Source organism: Elephas maximus, chromosome 3 (assembly GCF_024166365.1).
Source record: "Elephas maximus indicus isolate mEleMax1 chromosome 3, mEleMax1 primary haplotype, whole genome shotgun sequence".
Taxonomy (NCBI): Eukaryota; Metazoa; Chordata; class Mammalia; order Proboscidea; family Elephantidae; genus Elephas; species Elephas maximus.
In genome coordinates, this window is record NC_064821.1 from 37425088 (window position 1) to 37445423 (window position 20336).

Sequence of the window (20336 nt, forward strand, 5' to 3'; positions counted from 1 at the left end):
AATTACAATTTAGTCTTAGATAGTAAAGAATTTAAAAGCAAAGTTCAACTTGCTACTGTATGTCATCATGCTGACTTTGAAAAGCATCTGACTTTATAGATAATGTATAAAATGGGAGAAGTGTTAAATATTCTTTATTTGATATCATACACAAACCACGCTGAAATGCCTTTTGTTAATTAAAAGGCCACGTTGTAGATACAGGGAATTTTAATTAGATTGACATAGTTAAGAGCAAAAAGATAAAATTGCCCTTGCTACCTTCTCTCTAGCCCTTGCATTTAAACAGGCTGATGTTTAGTGTTATTTTTGAAACTTGCATCTTCAAAGCCACTTGCAAACCCCAGGTGCGCACTCCCTTTCCACGCTTACTCTTTATTCACTCACTCACTCAGTGAATTTTTACCAAGCAGTTAGTGTATGCCAGGATTGTACACATTGTTTTACTGAATCCATAGCAGCACAATAAAGTGGGTATTTTGTTTCAGTTTTACAGATGAGGAAGCTAAGGCTCAGAGAAGTAAAATTGTTTGCTGGAGGTCCCCTGGTTTTGAGGTTTGACTACAGGTCTGTTTAATTTCAAATTTGAGTTCATTGAGGACCTGCTGTGTGGCAGGCAGTGTTCAGGGTGCTGGAGACCAGTGGGGTCCTTGCCCTTGTTACAGAACAGATGCTACAGTGAAGCCTGGTGGCTGCTGCGTGAGCTCAAGATGAAACTTGACCTCGGCAGGGGACTTCAGGATAGGCTGCCCGGCAGAGGTGGCGCGTGCACTGAGATCTGATGGTGAGAAGAAGCAAGCCAGATGGAGGAGGCTTGGGAGAACCTCCCAGGCTGGGGGAATCAGAGCCAGACTCAGATACCTCTAGCTCCAGAGGGTGCAAGGGCTAAACCTGGGAGGTTGCCTGGAGGAGGGGTCTCTGGAGTTGGGCTTTGCAGGAAGAAGAGGAGTTTTCCAGGCAAGAAAAGGGTATTTTAGTCGGAAAGCACAGCATAAAGGCCCAGTGAGTCTTTAATCGAGGAGTTAAACGTCCAGGACAGCTGGAGGCAAAGGTTGAACTATTCAGGGTCACAGCACGTGCAAAGGCCCTGAAGTGGGAGCAGGCCTGGTATGTTCAAGACAGAGTGAAGCAGTCATGTAGTTGGAATGAGAGGGAGAGAAGAGCGGACGAAGCCGAGGAGTAAAGAGCAGTGGGGGTGGGGGACCTGATAATGCAGCATTGGTTTGATTCTGAGAATTCTGGGGGATATGAATGGAGCCCTGTGGCACAGTGGTTAAAGGGCTATGCTGCTAACCAAAAAGGTCAGAGGTTAGAACTCACCAGCCCCTCTGTGGGAGAAAGATGTGGCAGTCTGCTACCATAAAGATTTACAGCTTTGGAAACCCTATGCGGCAGTTCTACCCTGTCGTGTAGGGTCCCTATGAGTCGGAATCCACTCGAGGACAGTGTGTTTCTCTTTTTTGGGAGTGGGCAGGGGCACGATGTGGCGGCGACCAACCAGCAGAGGGCGCCTTGTCCTCGCAAAGGCGGTGCGTGGCAGCTCTTCATCAAAGCGCCTGCGCGCTCTCGTCTACCTGGTGAGATGTCTGGTGGGTTAACGTCCCTCAAGAAATAGATACGGAAACAGTCACTCACCAGGTCAAGGGCTAGAATTACCACCCCGTGTTGTGGGAGATACAAGCTCTCAGGTTTCAGGGGGCGCATGAGCAGAGGCTGGACGTGTCCAGGACGGGGATGAAGGGGGTCTTCCGGAGGTGTCCATAATTCCCCAACATCCCACTAGAGGGGACCGACCCCCTTTTTTCACAGATTTTTTTTGTGTTTTATCACTCTTTGTTGATTTGTGTACTTGTTTAACAGCTGGCGGGGGACGGGTGTTCTTAGAAGGAAAGGTCCCTCCGTGAGGTGAGTCCTTGGATATTACTATGATGTCCACTAGCAGAAAAATAAACTGAGGCCCAGGGAAAAAAAGCAAAACCGTGAATCAAATGGGGGTGGGTGTCCATACGTCCTCAGAGTGGGGAGGGTCTGGGAGGGCTCCCAAGGAGGGGTGAGCGGCATCAGGGTCTGGGTGGGGAGGGGGATGCACTTCCGGGCAAGCTGACCAGTGCTTTTCCCCCTGCCCCCGCTGCCTTGGCAGGAGGCTGCTGGACCTAGGTCCTTGGCTACAGTTCCTTTTTTCCAAGAAGGGTGAGGCGGTTTGTGGGAAGCAGCCAGGGGGTTATTTATAGAGGTCACAGGAAATCCCCAAAGAGTCCGAACCTCACCCAGCAGCTAAATGAAGGGTCAGGGAGGGGGCTGGCAGGCCAGGTGCTCCCTTTTCAACGCGCAGACCCCATTTGGCCTCCAAAGAACGTTCAGAGTCAGACTCAAACACCTCCTGCCCCAACGGGACTAGGGCTAAACCTGGGCGGCTGCCTAGAGGAGGGGACTCTGGAGCTTTGCAGGAAGATGAGGAGTTTTCCAGGCAAGAAAAGGGTATTTCAGTCCAAGAGCACAGCATAACTAAAGGCTCGGTAAGTCTTCAGTCTGAGAATTAAATGTCCAGGACAGCTGGAGGCAAAGGCTGGACTGTGCAGGGCCACAAAAGAGCTGGGGAGCTGGACTTTCTCTCCAGGGCCATAAGGAGCCATGGAGGGTGTGTGAGCAGGGGAGGGACAGAGTCAGATCTTTGTGGCAGAAAGATCCTCTGGGGTCATCATGGGGCTGTACTGGAGGTGGAGGCTCAGGTCCAGGTGTAGGAGGGCTGAGCCAGGCCCAGCCATGGGGCTGGCAGGATGGGATGATATCCTGAGATGTTCTAGATGGCAGAGACCAAAGAAGCATTAGAGACCTGTACCCGTTTATCCTGAGAGTTTAGAATTGTTATTATGCCCATTTCGCAGATGAGAAAACTGACCACTCATTCAAACCCAGAGATGTCTGGCCCAGGAACCCCAAATCAGGCTCCTGTGGTTGCTGGGGCTAGCCAGTGTCTGTGTCTCCCTGACTGTGGGCTTCCAGGGCAGTAGGCTCAGGGTCAGGGACGTCCCCACTTCCTTGGGGCAGCAGGCCGGCCCGTCTGGGAGGCTGTCCTGGCTGACTGCCCTGGCCTGGCTTGGTGGAGCCCCAGCCGAGTGCTTCCCTCACTTCCGCATCCAGGAAATATCGCTCCTTTGTCCCTGCAGACTGGCCTGTCCTAAGCGTGGCGCTGTCAGCCCCGGCTTTTCCTGACTCACACCCTCCCTGTTCAGGTCCCAGGGGATGTGCTTGGAAGGATGGGGGAGGGGTAGGTATCTCCACCTCAGACAAGCTGAGATTTTAGACCATAATTTTTAAGCAGTTTTTCCATGGATGCCCATTTGCTTTGTTTCCTGTAAATATTGAATAATTTCTAGAAGAACCATGATGGGACTTGCATTTCTAGGAGGCCTGTAGGAAAATGCCCTTTTCTCTGCAACTTCACCAGCAATAGGCATTATGGCTTTTTATAATTTTTTCCTAGGGTCTGCTGGATGCAGTGTGATTTTCTGTGTTCCTTTCATTTGTATTTCCCTGGCTATTGGCTGATTTATGAGGCAGTGGTGGTTCAGTGGTAGAATCTTAGCATCCCACGTGGGAGACCCGGGTTTGATTTCTGGCCAACGCGCCGCGTGCACAACCATCACCCATCTGTCAGTGGAGGCTTGCATGTTGATATGATGCTGAACAGGTTTCAGTGGAGCTTCCAGACTAAGACAGACTAGGGAGAAAGGCTTAGTGATCGACTCTTGAAAATCAGCCAATGAAAACCCTGTGCATCTTAATGGTCTGATTGACGCCAATCGGGGATGGCGCAGAACCGGACAGCGTCTCGTTTCGTTGGGGACTGGCTCCTCAGCAGCAAACAACAACAACAACACTGGCTAGTTCAGTGATACAGATAAGTCGAAGTGTCCCTAAGGTTGACAGCCTTTGTCTTTTCTTGCTGCAAAAACAAAACAAAACAAACCAACCAACAAAACAAAACAAAACAATGGCCAGGGACTTTCGTGATATTGCTCCTGGAATCATTTTGGAGATCAGGAGTTCCTGCAATTCTTTGCAGGCTGTTGTACCTCTGTAATCACTGTCAACACCTGGAAGATTCTTTGCAATCCTGCAGAAACCAAAGCTACAAATCATTTTCAAACGGAAACCTGCTTTTGAAGAGAAATCCTCAATTTAACAGCAATCAGAGCTGTCCCAAGGCTATGCTTTGTAGGCATTTCATTAAATGGTTATGAGCTATTATCTTGCCAGCGGAGGATCTTGGGGGATCCTGGTGTTGTCCCCACGTTTGTTCTTGGTGAGGGATCTAGTGGCCTGGGGAAGTTGAGAGGGAGGTTGGGTTCAGTTCTCATCTTCTTTCTAGTTTTTTTTGTGGCTCACAGCCACATGGTCTCTTTTCAAAGAAGAAATCAGGGCTCTGAGGTCTTTAAAGGGATTGCTAACATTTATTAAGTGCCAGTAACATTTATATGGGGCAGGGCTGGGGGTAGGAGGAATAATGGGGACAACTTCCCTCTCTGGGCATTTAGGGGCAGGGAGGAGGGGCTCCTCCCACTCCTGGACAGGCGCCCCCTGTGAAGGGGCCTGGAAACCATCAAGTGGGGACAGCAGCTAATGTCTTCCTGTTCTCACTGCCCAGCCCTGCGGGTGTGAGGAAGCTTCTGGAGATCAGGCAGTAGGGGATGGGGGTGGGGTATGAGGTGTGCAGACAGGGTGGGGGCCATGGGGGGGGCTTGGCCATGTGCATGGGGAGGTGACACTAGGTGAATAAAAAAAGCGGGTGTGAAGGGACATTGTCACTCTGTGACACAGACGCTGTGTCTGTTACACTGATGCCATATCTGTGTGTAATATCGCTACTGTGTGTGCGATGTTGACACCATGTCTCTGTGTAGTGTTATCACTGAATCTGTGTGTGATGTCACTCTGTGATGTCACCATGTGTGACATTGTCATGTCTGTGTGTGACATCATTGCTGTGTCTGTGGGTGACATTGTCACTGTGTATATGTGACATTGTCGCTGAGTCTGTGTAATGTTGCCGTGTGTGATGTCATCACCATGTGCGATGTTGTCGTGTCTGTGACATTGTCACTGCATGTGATGTTATCACCATGTCTCTGTGTGACATGGTCATCACTGTGTCTGTGGGTGATGCCATCACGTGTCTGGAGGTGACATTGTCACCCTTGCTGTGTGATACTGTCGCCATGCCTGTGAATGACATTGTCACTCTGGACATCAGCTGTCGGTTGTGTGGTGTGGGGGTGGGGCTGTGAGACAGCACTGAGTGTGGTGGTGGGGGTGGGGAGGTCTTTGGTGCAGTGAGTGGGAAGCTTGTCCACCTACGGCCTGGGCTCGCGGACGGCAGGAGGGCTGTGTCGGCACCGTGAGCATTTTGCTGCACCATCAAGTCGGGGGCCCCCTTGGTCCTCGAGGCCTGGAGTCTCCTCAGCCACTGGAGCAAACAAACACACAACAGTCCATTAGACAGACAGACGGACAGACAGACCTTGCCAGCCCTAGAGGCTCATCTTCAGAGGCAAGATGTCCTGAGAAACCAGCCCTGCCTCCTCCTGCCTTGGGTCCCTCCTTGCTCCCAAGGACCCCCAGCCTACTTTGGGGTTCAGGCTCCTCCTTCAACTCCCACTCTTTGAACCTCCCCAGACTGTGGGAGGAACACACCTCCCCATTGTGCAGACGAGGAAACTGAGGTTCAGAGAGGACCCCTCCTGTGCTCTAGGCAGTTGCTGCAGCCTGTCTGGCTGTCCCAACACTACCCAGAGTCCTGGGGATCCTGGGAGTTTGCTCAGTAGCCCTTGGTCCCCCGCATTGGGACCTGAGGCCAGCCTCAGTCTCCCTCTGTTGTCAACACAGAATTGACTGGGTGCTGGTGCCTCACTCCCAGAAGTATTTTTCTAGTGAGCCTGCCCCTGCTCACACACCTGCTATGGCTCCCCAGTGCCCTCAGGAGAAAGCCTGAACCTCTGGACCTGGCATCCAGCTCTCCCTCTGCTCTCACCCTGCCCAGCCACCCTCTCAGGGACTCAACCCGCTGTGAAAGTCCTAAATGATGCAAGATTCCCTTGTATGACTTCCAGCTCATTGCTGCTGTCTGGAGAGCCCTTCCCCCTCCTGGGCCTGGCAGAGGTTCTCGTGAGGGGTCAGGGGTTGGCAGGAGGCTGTTTCCTGGTGGGGGAAGGAGGGGGCCGCGGCCAAGTCCTGCTTCCGCTGGCCCCCTCCCTTCCTTCCCTGTCTCTTCCCTGGGGCCCCAGGGCCTCACGTTCCTTGGCCAGGTCTGTCCCCCTTCCTGGCTCCACCTCCCCCGTCAACCAGGATTCTCCCCCATTTGGGGCCAGGGTTCCACTCCTGCCCTTCTGTCTACAAGAAAGGATGGTCCCCGTGTTTCAGACAAGGAGAATGGGGCTCGGAAGCCCCATCATCACCAGTGCCGTCACCTCTGCCCTCTCCTGGCTGCCGCCCGCTTGCCCCCCACAGTCTGTTCCCTCCTCTGCCACAACCCTCTCTCGGCTCCCAAAGTCCTCCCTGCCCGTCACCTCCTGGCTCTCACCGCCTCCCACTTACCTGATTGATTACTTGGTTCCGGTGACACCAGCCTCCTAGCTCAAACTCACCAGGCATGATTCTACCCCAGGACTTTTGCACAGGCTTGCCCTCTCCTGATTCACCCTTCTGGGGATTCCCCATGGCTCTTTCCCTCACCTCCTTCAGCTCTTTGTTCAGACAATGTCCCCTCCTCGTGAAGCCCTCCCTGACCCACATCCAACACTGCAGCCTCCTCACACCTCCTCATCCTTTTCCTGTCTCACCCATCTCCAAAAAAAAAAAAAGAACAAACTAAACCCATTGCCGTCAAGTTGATTCCAACTCAAGGTGTCCCCATGTGCTTCAGAGTAGAACTGTGCTCCATAGGGTTTTCTTGGCTGTAATCAGATGGTGTGGCCTTTCTTTCGCCGCAGTGCTGCTGGGTGGATTTGAACTGCCAACCTTTTAGTTAGTAGTCTAACAAAAATTAATTGGTGCCATTTCAGGGCCAGAAGCTTCTGGTCCTAAACCCTGACCATCACTAAATCCTCGTCCATCACCAAGGGGCCTTGTAATGACTGCTTTATCTGGTTTACCATCTGTCTTTCCCTCTGTACTGTGTGAGCCTTGTCGGGGGTTGGGGGAGTCTGTGCCTTGTTCTACCCTGTGTCCCCAGCACCCAGCCTATGCCCAGGACACAGTACAAGTACTGGTTGCCATCAAGTGAATTCTGACTCATCGTGACCCCATATGTCAGAGTAGAACTGAGCTCCATAGGGTGTTCAGTGTCTGATTTTTCAGAAATAGATCACCAGGCCTTTCTTCCAAGGTACCTCTGGGTGGACTCGAACCACCAACCTTTTGATTAGCAACTGAGCATATTCACTGTTTGCACCATCCAGGGACCAGCAGCTGCTCAATAAATACGGGTTCAACAATGAACCCACAGTGAATTCCACTCAGGAACAAAAGAATCATAATAGTCATGAACCTGAGCCCAGCTCAAAGCCAGCAAGAGCTGAACTCACATCTTTAATCTTTCAGGAACCCCCCTGGTGATTTTTGCCATCTCTGGCCACATTGGCCTGTACCAATATTTACTTAATATTTGCCTTTATATCAATGGTCTTTTTTAACTTAAACAAATTTCTCTCCAAAGGACACCTGGCCTTACCAAGTCCAGGAACACTGTTGCACTTGCCATCGAGAGCAAATGACTTCAAAATGTCCAATAAACAGCAACACTTTGTCCTCGAGTTAGGCTAAAGGCTGAGCCCCAGTCTGCTCTTGCTTTGCAAACACGGGAGGTTTGCAAATACCCAGGAAGAGTTAAGGGTGAGTTAGCACTGGTGGAGATTTTCTTGAAGTTCAGAAAATGGAAAAGGAATGAGCTCCCCCCCATGCCTGGGGCAGGGTGGGCCTCAAACTGGCCTCTGATCAGATGCATCTAAAATTTGGGTATTGTGATTCTAAGTACGGTGACTTGGCCCAGGTATCCTGGCTGGCTGAGCCAGAGCTTGAACCCAGAGCTGATACACGCACACACCACTCCCCCACCCCGCTCCCTGGGGGGCAGGCAGTCATAGCTGGAGCTAAGCGGGCCAGAGGCCCTTCCTGCGACCCTGCAGAGAAAGCCAGGCGGGGCCCAGGCTTGAGTGGGCATTGTTTTCTCAGCAGGGGGACGTCATTTGGGGTAAACAATGTCAAGTGCTTCCCTGGTTCTCAGCTGCAGCCCTGGGCTCAAAGCCCGGTCTGACTCGCCACTGCTGCTGCGTGACCCCAGACTGGTCACTTCCCTGGGGCCTCAGTTTCCTCCTCTGAGAAATGGGGATAATAATAGAAATTCCTTCCTTGCTGTGAGGGCTTTGGGCCAAGACGGAGGGACAAAAGTCGTGTTTGTCTGGAGCAGGGTCTTTTCCGGACCCTCTTGCTTCCTTCCCTGTGAGAAACAAAGCTATTCAGAGCTGGAGGACAGTTCTGTAAGCAGGTGAGCTCCCCATCACAGGGGGTATGTAAGATGAAGTGACGTGAAGCCCCCCAGACAGTTGGAGGGCAGTCCTGTAAGGGAGTGAGCTCCCCCATCTTTTGGGGTGGGTATGTAAGAAAAAGCATGGGGGAGCTGGACATGGAGCCTCCTGGGGAGCTGACAGCTTCGATTTATAGATCGTTTTTGTGTGGCCTTTCTAGCCATGGTCTTGTAACTTCCACCCAAGTGATTCAGTGGGACTGTGTGATAGGGTACTTGTAGCCCACCAAAGGGATTGGTTAGTTTTGCCATCCCGCGGGCTTGAAATGAGCCACTCCAGAGGAGGAAAAGAAGCAAGAAGATCCCACCACAACCAAGGAGGAGCAGCCAGGAGCCAGCATGTTTTTTGGGCCCACGATCCCTGTGCTGAGAAGCTCCTAGAAGCAGGAGACTGAGAGAGAAGTGAGCCGTAACCCTGAAGACAGTGAGAAGTGGTGGCAGGAGAGACCTGGCAGCAGAGACTGGCAGCAGAGACTGGCAGCCGGAGACTGCACAGTGGGTCTTGGCCCACGGAGAGAGAAAGCTGAGTGCCTTTGGGTAGAGGCTTAGGGCCACGGAGAGGCGTGCCTGTGAGCATGGCTGGGAAAAGGCTGTCCTAATGAAGAATTGTACCCTGGGTGTTCCTGACCCTGAATAGTAACAGTTACTTCTGTAATAAACCCTATAATTGTGAGTACTGACTGTGAGTTCTGTGTGGCCATTGCAATGAATTATCAAACCCAGCAGAGAAGTAGAGAGTGCTGTGGGAGGGATAGTTGGTGTTAGAATTGGTAAAGATGGCGGAGAGAGGAGGCATGTCTGACCCCTGCCTCATAGAAATCAGCCTTGGGCTGTTGCTCTTGATTCTCCCTCCCCCTCGTGAAGTTAGAGGAGGTCAGACACTACCGTCACGCTGTTTTTACAAAGCAAGGACTTTGGAAATCTGTTTGCCCAAGTGCCTGCACTCAGCTCCCTGAGGCTGCGATACAGCCAGGCTGACAATAATAGCCAGGCAAAATGGTCAAAGGCACAGGTTTTGGGATCCAAGGCATCTGACTTAAAATCCCAGCACCTCCTTTAGCTTGGGCTCTAATGTGAAATGGGAATGCCATCCCCGGCCCCTCAGTCAGCACCAGCATCCTGAACAGGAGTAGCCGCCACCCTGGAGGAGCACAGCGTTCTCAGGGAGTCAGTCTGAGTCACCTTCCCAGTGACGCACAGCGTGTCCCCAACGTATGACTTGCCCCGGTTGGGGAGGGGTTCACGGGTGTCAGGACACGGCCTGAGTGTGTGCCAGGTGCCCTTAATGTGTCCTGCTGAGGCTCCCCAGCCTTGCTTTTTACAGTGGCCAAAGCATTTCCATACCCTTGACCTCAGGCCCCTCGTTTTTAGAGAGGTGGAAACCAAGGGGCAGAGGGCTGGGTGAGAGGCCCAGGGTCACTCTTGAATGTTGTTCCCTCTTGCTTCTTCTGCTCCAGCCACACCCCTTCTGGCTGGTCTTCAAACCCTCCCTACCCCAGTGCAGCCTCAGGGACTTTGCACGTGCTGTGTCTGCTGCCTGGAACGTTGTTCCCTCCACTCTCCCTAGGGCCAGCTCCTTCTCACCCTCCAGCTCCAGGCCTTCTTTTGCCTATCTGGTGTTTGAGAGCCTGGGCTCCAGTCCCAGCTCTGCATTCCCTGGCTCTGTTACCTGGCCCCCTGTTACATCAATGAGCCAAAGATAGCCTCTGTGTATCAACCCCAGGTTACTTCTTCATAGCAAGCTGAAGCCTGTTAGCCTCTCCCCCGCCCCAAAAAAGCAGTTGCCATAGAGTTAGCTCTGACTCCTGGTGACCCTCTGTGTGTCAGTGGAGCTGTGCGCCATAGGGTTTTCAATGGCTGTTTTTTTTTTGGAAGTAGATAGACAGGTCTTTCTTCCAAGGTACCTCTGGTAGACTTGAACTGCCCACCTTTTGGTAAGCAGCCAAGTCCGTTCACTGTGCCATTCAGGGACTCCTCCCCCCCAAAACACCTGCCAGTGCCAAATTCAAATTTGTACACATCCAATTGTTTTAAAAATGGTCCAAGAAAGCAGATTTTTAGCCACTTAGGGCCAGCCTGCTTTAGATACCCTGCAAAACTGGGCCCAACATCTGCTGACCCTAGGTACAATAAAATCCTGTAGTGATGAGGACCTTAAGGTGGTGGTTCAGTGGTAGGATTCTCACTTTCCATGTGGGAGACCCAGTTTGATTCCTGGCCCATGTACCTCATGGACAGCCACTACCCATCTGTCCATGGCGACTTCCGTGTTGCTGTGATGCTGAACAGTTTTGGGCAGAGCTTGCAGACTAAGACGGACTAGGAAGAAAGGCCTGGTGACCTGTTTCTGAACATCAGCCTATGAAAACCCCATGGATCGCAATGATCTGATCTAAAACCAAACATGGGGATGGCACAGGACCGGGCAGTGTTTTGTTTTATCGTGCATGGGGTTTCCATGAGTACGGGCAACTCGACGGCAGTTAACAACAGCAACAAGTTGCTGGTGCCTTCGGAGCTCTCTGACCCAGCCTCTCCACCTTGCTGCAGAAGACATCATCTAGGCACACATCAGCCCTCCCCTTCTCCTCTTCCCCAAGGGTTTCCTTGCCCTCTTCCCCTTCTGGTGGCTTCCTGCACCAGACCTTCCTCACAGACCTTCTGCTGCAGGGGACTGTCAATGTGTTGGCTCCAATAAATAGCTCGTCACGCAATGCTCCTATCTCGTGGCCATATATTTTTCCTTTATCAGCTCCTACACTCCCTCAATAAAGGAAACCCTGGTGGGGTAGTGGTTAAGTGATACGGCTGCTAACCAAGAGGTCGGCAGTTCGAACCTGCCAGGCGCTCCTTGGAAACTCTATGGGGCAGCTCTATTCTGTCCTATAGGGTTTTTGGGTATACTCCCTCGAACTCACTACAAGCACGATGCACACCTTGTCTGTGCCCCAGTTTTCCCTCCTCACACCTGTTAGGGTTGTGAGGATTAAATGAGTTTATCATGCAAAGTGCTTAGAGCTGTGCCAGGCTCACAATAAGCGCCTAATAATTGTGGGCTCTTGGCCAGTCTTGTCATCATGACTTGTTCACTGCTGTCTTATCCACTACTCTGGGAGTTTTGTGAGGATGGAACCTAATGTGTCTTGGTTGCTTCTGTATCTCTGGACCCAGCACAGGGCCTGGTATACAGCAGGCACTCAATTACAGAAGCAGCAAGTGTGAGATGATCCTCCCTCCATTTCGAGCCCTGGTCCCAGCCTCATGTGCAGCCCTTAAGCCTGCCCAGCACCTCACCTGGATGGGGCTACCACATGGCTTGCAGGGGGCCGCTGGGACTCCAGGATCTTCTTCTTGAATTCCTCCAGGCTAGCTGGGTCTGCAGGGAGAGGGAAAGGTCAGGCCCACCTATTGGCCAAGCAGCCCCTGACCCTGGGCTGGGGGATGGCCTGGCAGCCTAGGATAGTGGGGCTGGGGTGGGGTGCAGGGTAGAAAAGACCCCCCTCCCTCTGGTTCTACCCTCCGTCACTCACCAATGGGTGGAGGGTTGAGGGGAGAGCCCACAGGTCTTGGCAAGGGAAAGGGCATCGGCTGCGACTGTGGGAAGAAGGGTAGAGGGAGGTTGTCAGGAGCAGAGGTCCCCTGAGCTCAGAAACCAGGAGACTTCTGCCCCTCCACGCCTGGGTCTGAGTCCTTCCAGGACAGAGAGACAGACAGTCACAGAGAAGGATGCACACCAATGATAAGCATATAATCACCTGCACCCACCATGTGCCCTCAGAGGACTTGGGGACTCCAGGGACAGGCTCCGCTTGTCTGCCCTCAGAGACCCCACTCCTCAGAGCTAGCCCTGCCTCAGTCTCCATCTCAACCTCAGCTCTAACCCAACCCCAGTCCACAACCCCAATGGTGTCAACCCACCCAGACTGGCCCTCTCAGACTGAAGCCAACCTACTCTGAAACCAACTCCATCCTTATCCTCAAATCCTCCCGAAATCCTGAGCCAAATCCCTCCAAACGAAAATCCAAGCCAATTCTGAACCTAATCATAGCCCTAAAATCTGACCTCAACTTCAAAACTAAACTTCCCTTAGAAGAAAGCCCCAACCTAAACCCAATCCAATCCCAAACCTGGTCTGACCATACCTTTAGATGTAACTCCAACTCCAACCACATCCCCTAGACTCACCCAATATGAAAAGTCTAATCCCAACTTCATCGCCCCAGTCCCAGCCCTAGGCTGAAGCGTGCCTACCTGCAGACAGCTTCCCAACACCCTAAACCAAAAAAAACAAACCCAGTGCCGTCGAGTCGATTCCGACTCATAGTGACCCTATAGGACAGAGTAGAACTGCCCCCATAGAGTTTCCAAAGAGGGGTCAGCAGTTCAAAGCCGCCAGCGGCTTTGAACTGCCGACCCTTGGGTTAGCAGCTGTAGCACTTAACCACTATGCCACCAGGGTTTCCACCCAACGCCAACACCCTACTCAACCCCAATTCCCACTTTATACCTCAACCTCTACCTGAAACTTACCCCCAACCCAGCCCCCACCCTAAACTCATCCTCACTCCCAACTCAACCTCGAAATCCACTCTAATCCTAAAGCCAGTGCTCCATGAAGCCCTGACCTTAACCCCAAAAGAGCCCCTGCCCTAAACCCATCCTCAGTCACAAATCAACCCTCAAATCCTCCTCAGTCTTAAAGACAAACCTCCATGGAGCCCTCACCTTAACCACAACGCAGCCCTCAGCCAAGCTCCATCCCAAGAGGAGCATTCACATAGGCTTCTACTCTAGGCCCAGCCCTGACCCTCACCCCAATCCCAATGTTCCTCAACCCTAACCCAGTATCCCCCTAATCCTTCAACTCAAATACATACCAACTCCAACCCTAGATCCACCAGCCACGCTAAACCCAACCCAACCTCAACTCTTAACCCATTGAGTGAGTGCTCAGAACGGTGCCAAGATCACAATAAGAGCCTAATAACTGTGGGCTCTTGACTATTCTTACAACCATGACTTGTTTATTTTTATCTGTCTCTCCCAAAAGTTTGGGAGTTTCATGAAGACAGCATTGTCAATGCCAATCCCAATCCTAAAGCCAATGAAATCCTAAATTCATCTTTAGCCCCAAATCTCTAACCACCTCGAGACCCAACAACCACTTATACCTACCACAGACTCAACTCCAGTCTAAATGCCTAAACTCAATCCAATCCCACAGCAAGAGAAATTCTAGATTCATTTCTCATCCAGCCCTAGGCCTGCCACCCTACATGCAACCCTGAGTCAACTTTTAACCTTTTCTCACTCTCCAAACTCCAACTCGACCCCAATTCTAAGGCTGATGAAATTCTAGATGGAGCTGTAGTTTTAACCCAAACCAATTCCAGACGCAGCAGTCACCAAAAACTCGCCTCAGCCCAACTATACTATCATTGAACCCTATCAGTTCAATGTCCACACCAACTTTGACTCATGTTGTTGGATGGTTGCCACTGAGTTGATTCCAACTCATGGTGACCCCATGTGTGCAGAATAGAACTGCTCCATAGGATTTTCAAGTCTATCACCTTTTGTAAGCAGATCTCTAGGCTTGTCTTCTGAGGAGCCTCCAGGTGGGTTCACACTGCCAATCTTTCAGCTAGAAGTTGAGTGCTTAATCATTTGTGGCACCCAGTGACATAACCTCCTTCCTTAACCTGACGTCTCATGCAACCCTAACCCAATGCCCGTGAAACCTTCAACACAAATACATCCCAACTCTGACTCCAACCCCAATCTTAACCCCAACCCCAATCCTAATCTCAACCCTAGATGAATCCCTAACCTATCCTTAAACCAATTTGAGGACCACTAACCACCTTAAACTCAACCCCAGCCTCAACTCTTCTCCTTTTCTTCTTTCTCAATTAGGTTTCTAATTCTAAACTCCACCCCAATCCTAATGCCAGAAAAACCATAAACTAACACGTGACCGTAACCCTAAAGCCAACTCTAGACTCAACAACCATCCCAGACTCAATTCCAAATACAGCCTCAATGCCTAAACTCAAACCAATCCTAAAGCAACCAAAATCCTACATTTACTGCTTCACCCAACTGTAGACCGACCAGCCACTCTACCCTCAACTCCAGTCTTAATCCTACACAATCCCATTTTCAATGCCAATTCTCATTCCAAACTCCATCCCAACCTAATGCCAGTGAAACCTTTCAGGAAGTCCTAACTAACCCAGCGTAGACATGGAAATCAACCTCAAAGCCAACTCCAAACTCAAGTTCAACATCACTACCACCTTGGCCTCCAGACCCAACCCCAATCCCTTTTGTGGGGACACCAGCCCACCTTGGCCCTGATGCAGGTGTCCAGGGCTGAGTTGCTGATGGCCAACTGCATCTTCAGCTGCTCCACCTCCTTCTTCTTCTCCTCCAGCTCCTTGGCCAGGTTGTCTCTTTCCTTTCGCAGAGTCGCCTTCTCCTCCAGAGCTAGCTGGGTCTGCCGGGCACATTCGGCTTGGAGCTTGGCCTCTCGGGCTTGGGCCTCTTTCTCTATTTTCTCCTTGGCCTCCTGACTGGCCTGCAGGCCGTGCTCAGCCTCCAGCTTCTGGCGCTGGAGGTCCGCGTTCTCGCTGGCCACGCGCTGGATGTCCACTCTCAGACTGCGGGCCAGCTCTGCCACCTTGGTGTTCATGAGTTCAGGCATGTGGTCACAGGTCCTGCGGATGGAGGCCATCTCCCCAGTGAAGGGGTGGTAGGGACTGTAACCCAGAGAGTCCAGGGTACGTGGGATTATGGAATCCCTCCAGATGTTCCGCAGGTCCGTCTCAAACTTATCCTTGTCCCACCGGAGGCAGAGGGCTTCCACCTTCCGTAGTCGCTCCTCCGCAATGCGCTTTTCTTGCTGCAGCTGCCCCTGGGTCTTCCCGCACTCGACCAGCTGCTCCTCCACCACCCGCTTGCCCAACACCAGGGCCTCCTTGTCTTTAGTGCACACGGCCTTCTCCTTTTCTAGTTCCACCTCCAGCGTCTTGGCCTTCTGGCCCAGCATGAGGAGCAAAGCTAAGGACACAGGAGATTCAGACACGGGAAGGCTTGGGGGTTGGGTGTTCACCACCCCAGTGCCCGACTACCCACCCTACTCACCATTGCAGCTGTTGTTGTTCCCCTTGAGATGCTCCTTGCATTGCTTCTCACTCAAGATGATGGCAGCCATGTATCGCTCGTTGTTCAGGTAGATGGTCTGTGAGGACAGGGATACAAGATGGAGGTCAGTGACCAACCCTGTGGGCTCCCCGCCCTGGGCTGTTCAGTCTCAGGGTTGAGGTCCCAGGCTGAGCACCCATGTGGCCTGGTTGGCTAGATTCACAGGGGGTGTAGGTTTGGTCTTTGTTATGGGTTGGATGGTGTCTCCCAAAAAGGTATGTTGAAGTCCTAACCCCTGAACCGGTGAATGTGACCTTGTTTGGAAATAGAGATTTTCTTTGCAGATGTTATCAGTTAAATTAATAGCCATATCAGAGTAGTTGTTGTTGGTTGCTGTCAAGTCAGTTCTGACTCTTGGCAACCCCATGTGTGCAGAGTAAAACTACTCCATAGGGTTTTCAAAACTGTGACCTACAGGGTTGCTGTGAGTCAGAATTGATTCCATGGCAACAGGTTTTTTTTAACTTTCTGGAAGCAGATTGCTATGCCTTAACTTCCAAGCTGCCTCGGGATGGGTTTGAACTCCCAGTCTTTTGGTTAGTAGTCTAGCACTTAACCATTTTCACCACCCAGGGACTCATACTGGAGCCCTGGTGGTACAGTGGTTAAGAGCTTGGCTGCTAATCAAAAGGTCAGCAGTTCGAATCCACCAGCCAATCCTTGGAGACCCTATGGGGCAGTTCTACTTGGTCCTATAGGGCCACTATGAGTTGGAATACACTAGATGGCAACGGGTTTGGTTTTTTTTTTTTTTTTAGTTTGGGACTCATACCAGAATAGGGTGGGTCCTAACCCAAATCCTTCCGGAGTGGTGTCTAATAAAAGAAAGGGACAGACAGAGAGACAGAATCACACACGGGTGAGAAGACAGACAGAAGAAGCCAAGTAATGAGATATCTAAAAGCCCAGGAATGCCAAGAAAGCCTGGGCTGCCAGAAGCTGAAAGAGATAAGGAAGAATTCTCCCCTAGAGACTTAGGAGGGAGTACGACCCTGCCAACACCCTAAATTCAGACTTCTGGCCTCTAGAACTGTGAGACAACAAATTTCTCATCTTTAAAGTCACCCCCCTCCCCCCCAAAAAAAACCGATTGCCATCAAATCGATTCTGACTTGTGGTGACCCCATGCCCCATGTGTGTCAGAGCAAGACTGTGCTCCATAGGGGTTTTCAATGCTGGTTGTTCAGAAGTGGAACCCGGGTCCTTTCTTCTGAGGTGCCTCTGGGTAGATTCCAACCTCTAATCTTTTGGTTAGCAGCCTCGTGCATTGACCTTTTATGGCAGCCCTGGGAAACTAAGGCAGTCTTCAAAGGTTTTACAATTAATACTATTCAGCAATAAAAAGGAATGAAGTGCCCATACCTGCTACAACATGGATGAAGAGTAGACACACTGTGTGCACAGTTGAGGTTAACAGATTTTCGACAAAGGTGCTATTATGGATTGAATTGCGTCCTCCAAAAATGTATGTCAACTTGGCTAGGGCATATTTCTAGCACAACCAGGATTGGGGAGAGACCAAGATTCAGACCCACTATGATCAGAGTCCCTCCTGGGTGGTACACACGGTTTTTGCACTCAGCTGCTAACCTAAAGGTTGGAGGTTCGAGTCCACCCAGAGGTGCGTAGGAAGAAAGGCCTGGCAATTGACTTTCAAAAGCTCAGCTATTAAGAACCCTATGGAGCAGAGTTCTACACTGACACACATGGGGTCTCCATGAGTCTGGGTCAACTCCACAGCAACTGGGTTTTTAAGATCAGAGACGTGTGGGGTTGCTGTGGCTTGGTGGAAAGGAAGCCACTCTGGGGGGCAGCACGGGACTCTGAGGGCCCCAGAGTTGTTGGAAAAAACCTAAGGGGTTCCAGGTAAGAGGAATTTGACACTTGAAGTGGAAAAGAGGCTGTGATTCTCAAATTTAAAGTTTTAACCATCCAAGATTCTTAAATGTTTATATATTTTATGATGAGGGTTGGGGGAGGGCCTGGGAATCTGGGATGAATGTGTGAGTCTAAGATTTTGTGATTCTGGGATTTTCAGTGGCTCCCAGGTTGGGCGGCTGACTGTTCTGGGAGATGGAAACTGGCTGATCCCAAGGCTGAGGGGAGAGATATGGGTGCGGGTTCTGAGAGCGGTGACAAGCACCACCTGTGGGGTATCCCTGTCCTAGGGGAGTCTGAGGGAGAAAACACAGCTCCACCCTGGGGGTCTGAGTAGAGGAGGCACGGCCCTGTCCTGAGAGTCTGAGTGGAAGGATGGGGACCCGCCCTGGGAGTCTAAAGGGGTACACAGGACCCTGTCGTCTGAACGGCACTCCCTACATCCTTCCAGCCCAGTGGGGAGGGCTGGGTGGTCTGAGGCCCCAATGTAGATCTTTCCTCCTGTGGGAGAAACCACCGCTGCCCCCCACCCAGCGTCCTCTCACTCCTGCCCTCCCCATCTCCCCTGTCCCAGCCCCAGCCTGAGGGGAGGCTCTCAAGGTCCCCTCTCCTTGCTATCCCTGGTTGGTGGGCCCTTCCCAGGGAAGCTGTATGTGAGGTAACACTTGACAGTGTGTTCTGCAAGAGCTGGGGATGCAAGGGGGTGATGGGGTCTCCACATGACCCTCAGGATGCGGCTGTGACTGTCCCCCAGGCCATCTTTTTCTGCCCACCCCCCCACCTGGAAAGTTCCTCTTCTCGGGCCTCCATTTCCTGGTTTGTGAAAGGGTTTACAAATTCTCACTACCTCCTTGGATTCGATGATGTGGTAATATTTATAAGGTGGATGCAGTCACAAGGGAAATATAGTTATTATGAGGATCCCGGGTGGTACAGTGGTTAAAGGCGTGACTGCTAACTGAAATGTCAGCAGTTCAAACCCACCAGCAGCTCCAAGGGAGAAAAGACCTGGTGATCTGCTCCTTTAAAAGTTACAGCCTAGGAAACCCTATGAAGCAGCTCTACTCCGTCCTACAGGGTCGCTATGAGTTGGAATTGATTCAAGGGCACCCAACGACAACAACAACATAGTTCTTATGGAGCCCCTGGGTGATGCCAACAGTGCGTGTGCTCAGCTGCTAACCGAAAGGTTGGCAGTTCAAGTCCACCCAGAAGTGTCTTGGAAGAAAGGCCTGGCAATCTACTTGTGGAAAAGCAGACACTGAAAACCTTATGAGTATAGTTCTGCTCTGACACACGTGGAGTCGCCATGAGTCTGAATCAACTTGACGGCAAAGGGTTGGTTATAGTTATTATGAATAAGAACCAAAGGCTGAGAGCTTTTATTTAACTGAAGACAGGCCTGGCAACTTGCTTCCAAAAGGTCTTGAAAAACCTATGAAGCAGTTCTACTCTGCACATATGGGGTGGCCATGAGTTGGAATCAAACCCAGGGCAACTAGCAACAATAACGACAACAATTTGCATGCATCTGGTATATGTGGGCTCATTGAGAGCTCTTTACACATATCGTGTCATGGGCTTGGGCTGCCAGTTCGCACACAGGATGCCCAGGTCAACGTGGATTTCAGATAAACAACGAATCTTTTTTTAGGATAAATATAGCCCCCAAATTGAATGGGATATACTTATCCTGGAAACCCTGGTGGCGTAGTGGTTAAGTGCTACGGCTGCTAACCAAAGGGTCGCAGTTCGAATCTGCCAGGTGCTCCTTGGAAACTATATGGGGGCAGTTCTACTCCGTCCTATAGGGTCGCTATGAGTCGGAATCGACTCGACGGCACTGGGTTTTTATATTTACCCTGTAAAAAAGTCTTCACTGTTTATCAACAGGGGCTCCTCAGGTAAAATGTAGGGTTTGTGAGAGTTCCCATCTCACAGATGAGGACACAGGGGCTCAGAGAGACGGTGTAAAGCTACCCAGGGTGGCGAGGGGCCCGAGTCCTTACCCGGTCAGCCTGGCACTGGCGGAAGCTGGCGTTTATGCGGTCCAGGTCACGGCGGGCATTCAGCAGAAGCTGCATGATGGCCTCCTTGGCACGGGTGGTGAGGTTGAGCTCCTTGGTCAGGTTGGTCTGGGTGGCTGTGAGCCCCACGACCTGGCCATAGAGGACGTCGGCCCGGCGCTCGGTGGCCTGCAGGTTGGACTCAGTGCCACCATGCACGTTGCCATACACCATGAAAAGCACGAGGCCAAGGATGATAAGGAACTGGATGAGTGAGACGAAGAGGAAGAAGTAGCGCAAGTAGTACCAGCAGCCGTGTTCACCAACCCCCGCCTTGTGCAGCCCCCGCGAGTATGGCCCCCCACGCTCCATGACCAGGCCCATGTGCACCCCTCGGGTGGCTGGTCTGCTCTGGGCACGGCGGCGGCCCCTCCTGGATACCGCCACAGGAGGAGTGTTTATATTACTTCTTTTAATACTTCCTCTGCCTGGCTCCTTCCTGGCCAGGAGGAAACAGGGGCTGTGGGTTATCACAACACTCCCACCCGGGCTGTTGAGGGGGGGCCAGGCGCAACTGCCAGGGGTGACCCGCCTCCCTGAACCTCAGTTTCTCCCCTCCCCTGCCCTTGCTCTGTTCTCAGCACCAGGTGTGTATGATCTCATT

At 51.7% G+C, this 20336-nt stretch overlaps 1 protein-coding gene across 1 annotated transcript; it reads right to left on the reverse strand.

Moving 5' to 3' along the window:
• Positions 1 to 4414: 4414 nt before the first annotated feature.
• PLVAP (plasmalemma vesicle associated protein) lies at positions 4415 to 20095 on the reverse strand. The gene is made up of 6 exons (XM_049877364.1): positions 19676 to 20095; positions 15729 to 15825; positions 14932 to 15644; positions 12112 to 12175; positions 11876 to 11957; positions 4415 to 5467 (listed from the first exon to the last, which is right to left on the reverse strand). Exons 1-6 carry the CDS (start codon positions 20054 to 20056, stop codon positions 5461 to 5463), a joined length of 1344 nt encoding a protein of 447 aa, XP_049733321.1. The 5' UTR covers positions 20057 to 20095; the 3' UTR covers positions 4415 to 5460.
• Positions 20096 to 20336: the final 241 nt, after the last annotated feature.